Source organism: Bombus pyrosoma, linkage group LG17, assembly GCF_014825855.1.
Source record: "Bombus pyrosoma isolate SC7728 linkage group LG17, ASM1482585v1, whole genome shotgun sequence".
Lineage (NCBI taxonomy): Eukaryota > Metazoa > Arthropoda > Insecta > Hymenoptera > Apidae > Bombus > Bombus pyrosoma.
In genome coordinates this window covers 5,805,259-5,809,561 of record NC_057786.1, presented here as the reverse complement: position 1 = coordinate 5,809,561, position 4,303 = coordinate 5,805,259, and the positions used below count along the sequence as shown (strand labels likewise).

The following is a 4,303-nucleotide window of genomic DNA, read 5'->3' as shown; positions in this document are numbered from 1 at the left end:
CTTAAACAGGAAGAAAATACGACAGTACCTCAGCAGCGACATCTACCGCCAGGAGCTATCACTATTAATACGATATATCCGCCTCAATTGGTGACCCCGACGTGATGTGATCGACTTCGAAACGGAGGTGTGTGACCGTGGTAGCGCTACCGAGACTTCAAGCCGCGAACCTACGACTGTGAAAAACTGGACCTCTACCGCTACGATGAACGCGGAACGACGACACGTGCCGTAGCTACAGATATTCATCGCCGCATCGAAGACCTCGCGCAACATCTGCACGGGTTTGACTACACGCGATCGACACTTTATCCCGCAGCGAAACGACAAATCCGCAGATGTCGAATCCTCTCACAAACGCACACGGAAATAACGAATGAATCGTACGACCATAGGCACAACACGAAAGTAGGAAAACGTTATCACTGGTAAGGGGGTACTGTGGCGGCACTCGACAGCACAAATACCGCCATTTCGACACTAACTAATACCGAACGACGATAACGCAGTGGTTAGCTACGTCGCCCGTAGTCCGACATTTGTCTTCCACGATACCTCCTAAATAGGAAGAAAATACGACAGTATCCGAGCAACAGCAGCAGCAGCATTATTTCTTCTTTATTTTTTATTTCTTTATTTGATTTCAAGAAAGATCACTTCACAAAATGATCTTTCTATAGGAGAAGATGCGATATAGCGAAAAAAGTCTTCAATGACAACAAGATAAGTAAGTAAGAGAACGAGAATTTTTTCACGGAGTGAAAACACGAAGATGCAGCAGCTAAAAGTCGAAGGTGAGTCATCCCTTGAAATGAAAAAGTTTCAAGCAAATATTAAAATACAAGATTTTAAAAAACGGCATTTGAACAGGCAGGCACATGAACTCAACGACAAGCTGCAGATGAAGTAATGAAAACTAAACATCAGATGATTATTACACACAGGTGTAACATCACAAACAATATCAAAGGTGTTACATCACAGGTGTAACATTAGAAACAATATCAAAATTTGGACGTGAATCCAATTTCCAGGCAAACGCCCAGACATATTCAAGTGGATTCAGACATAGACGAGGCTAGGCGAATAGCAGCCGAACTCAGGAAAACGACTTGTCAATTGTTGGACGACAACAAAATCGATCTCGTGGACAAGAATGAACTTTTACGAAGCCCCGATACTCTGAGGGGGACAAGTGTGGACTCATCACCCTGATGCTGGATTTCTACAAGCTTTCGCAGTTATTCATTCTATACGTGATTCTGCATTAACATTAGCAACTGATCCTAAAAATCATTTTCTTGTAACAGGTAAAAAAGGAATGCATTTAATTTCTACAACATGATTTATTTATCTATTTTATAAGATTACTTATTGTATGTAACGTATGATACTTCATTGCAACAAAATATTTAATATGAAAGAAAAGATAAAGCCAGAAAATATGATTGGAGAGTAAGTCCATTTGAAGAAATTTAGGACACAATGCTGGATACATTAAAGTTTGGTATCTCGCGAATTATTACACTTACAATAGTGATAATAAGTCAAATCTATTAAACTTTACTTTCTTACTTTATTTATTCAAAAGTCGCAGCAGAACAGTTACTTATTACATATCAATTATTTATTAATTGCTAATAACAAGGTACGCCAAGTATTCTTATTCTTAGGCATAATGTAAAATCAATAATATCTAGTTTAACAAATTATACTTCTTCGTTTTCCATCTTGAAATAACGCGGTGGTGTTTCCCATATTGCACTGGACGTGCATTGCAATGAAATTAAATCTATGTTTTCAAACGTTTCACTTAAATTTGGTGTGCAGTTTCTGCTACCAAAGAATTTCTGGACTGCTTTCTTCGGAATGTATCTCTGCATCGCTAGTTGGTTTTCACGTATGTGCGCTAAAATGGATAAAAATTCGACTACTCTATGCACTCTAATGTTTATTAACTCATTAAGTAAAACAATACTTACATTGTGCCCAATGTGGAATTGTATGCTGTGGCCTCGATTCATCATCTGATTCATCGTCGTCAGGTTTACTATCCAAAACGTAAGTGATTGGACCTTGCTGTTTGGAGCCATATTTTGGCTAAAATATTGAATGAATAATAGCTTGTACTTTTATAACAGAACAATACCTTGATATTGTTTGTAATGTTACCTGCGACGTAATCATCTGATTGGTTTTCATTCCTTCTTCCGTAGCTTGTCGTTGCTCTTCTTCTTTTCTCCTTTCATCGGCATTCTTATTCTGTTTTGCTAATAAAATTCTTTTCGCTTTCTCCACTGATCTTCGCGCTAATTTTCGAACTATGGTTTTCTTCGCAATGATATTTCCTTTTCCCCTCTCTTTTTCCGAAGATTTTGTTCTCGTTGCCTCTTCAAACGCCTTAACTCTGTTCTTCACGGATACTTTGGCATCTGGTTCAAATAAACAATTTCATTTATGCGTGGTTTTTATTTGTTGGTACTTTGTAATTTTACGCTTTTCTCTCGAACATGGTTTTGTTGAAGCAACAAGAGTTCCACCTTCGTTCGATCTGACAGATTTGTTCTGCCGCTTTTGTTGTTCTTTAATTTCTTGTTTTTTAATATTTACTTTAGATTTTTCCACATCAGCGGACGACCCCTCTACTCTGAGTAATTCATCAAACTCTTTGTATCTCACCGCTTCTCTCAGCTGCTGAATCTTCTTCTGCAAAGTTATCGACGACCGTGATGTAAATTTAGGTTCATTATTTTTTCCTATATTACTAGCCAAGTTTTTATCAACTACTACAGTTTCGTTTAATTTTATTGGTGATAAAGGTTCTACAATTACGATACCGTCCATCATCTGCTGCGTATAACTAAAATTCATGTCCTTCGTGGAACTCATAAGAGGAGTAAATTTCGCATGTGCATTCTTGCGCATTGAATATTCTTCCATATCATTTTCTGCGTGTATAATTACTGTACCTTCGATAATATCAGAATTTTTATTTATTTCTAGCCTTTTATTTCTAATTGGAACTTTTTTAGGAATTGTCCCGCTTGAAACACTCTTTCCTGTTTTGCTCTGTTTTGCAACAACTTGAATGTCCTTTTCATCGAAATTACTTTTAGCACTTTCCTTTTTTTAGAGCTTCCTTGTTTCCTCTAAAAATTTAGAATATATTTAACGACGTTATAATAGTATTTATATACGCAATGTACATACATTAATCAACTAGATTTTAACATGTTAATTAACCGATATCAAACATTATTAGTTAGTATATATAAAGTATTATTAATATTGATTAGTAACGTAAGATTTGCTGTAAGATTAAAAGTATTCGATTTCATCGTAATATGATACAAACATTTTACATTACTGTCATCATCAGAAATTAAATGAGCACGTAATTTTCCAATAGGTGCCATTGTTTTTCTTTCTGCTTGGCTTTTCCAAATTTTCGTGGTAAATGAAGTTGAAATCTGTGGCATTTGAGCAGTAGTACTTGAAGACTCCAAAGAAGCTTCAAAATTGTTAGTGGTAGATTTTGCCGCATATAAACAACATATATTTAATAAGTTCTTCGTAATTCGTGCTCTGATTCCAATCTGCGATCTACTGCCCATATTTAAAATCTACAAATAAATTCTTTATAAGCATTTAATGTATACATTAAACTATACTTTTTAATAATATATACTATGATTTAATATTATGGTTGAAATTATGACATGAATAGCATCGAATACAAACACATAGTGTTTACTTCTATTAACTTGAAAGCATATGTAAATTATTTTTCGAAACAAAATATTTATATGAAACAATGATAGAATAATGAAGTAACGTTGAGAATAGAATCTAGTTTAATTACACATACATACCCTATTAGCAATTAAGCTATTAAATTTACTGTACTTGATGTAATTAAAGGTGCTGTAATGAAAAATACAATATACTTTAATGAAAGTAAAATAAGTAAATAGCAAAGTATTTATTAATATCATTATATAGCATTGTATTATTTTGTTATTATATGTATTAATACTTACTTACTTTTTACCTTTGCATAAAAAGTAACAAATTTTAGATATAAACTTTTATGACAGAAAATAAGCAAAGTCACAGAAAAGAGTGTCCTTGAATCGAAAAATTCGTCAAATTAAAGAAAACGATGTTCACCTCTTGGTGTCAGAAGCGAGACTGTGCCAGTTTGATTCCTTGAAAGTGCACGTAGCGGCACATGAGCTAGAGGACAACTCGAATCATGTTGTTGTTTTTTGCCTCGGAGAACCAATATCGTTAGGACACACAT

General features: G+C 34.8%; 1 protein-coding gene across 1 annotated transcript; it reads right to left on the bottom strand.

Moving 5' to 3' along the window:
- LOC122577106 (inner centromere protein-like) lies at positions 1 to 4,303 on the bottom strand. The gene is given in 7 exon segments (XM_043748185.1): positions 1 to 1,909; positions 1,983 to 2,100; positions 2,173 to 3,126; positions 3,363 to 3,623; positions 3,873 to 3,924; positions 4,045 to 4,051; positions 4,171 to 4,303. Coding segments are annotated over 7 exon segments (1,725 nt in total). The 3' UTR covers positions 1 to 1,709.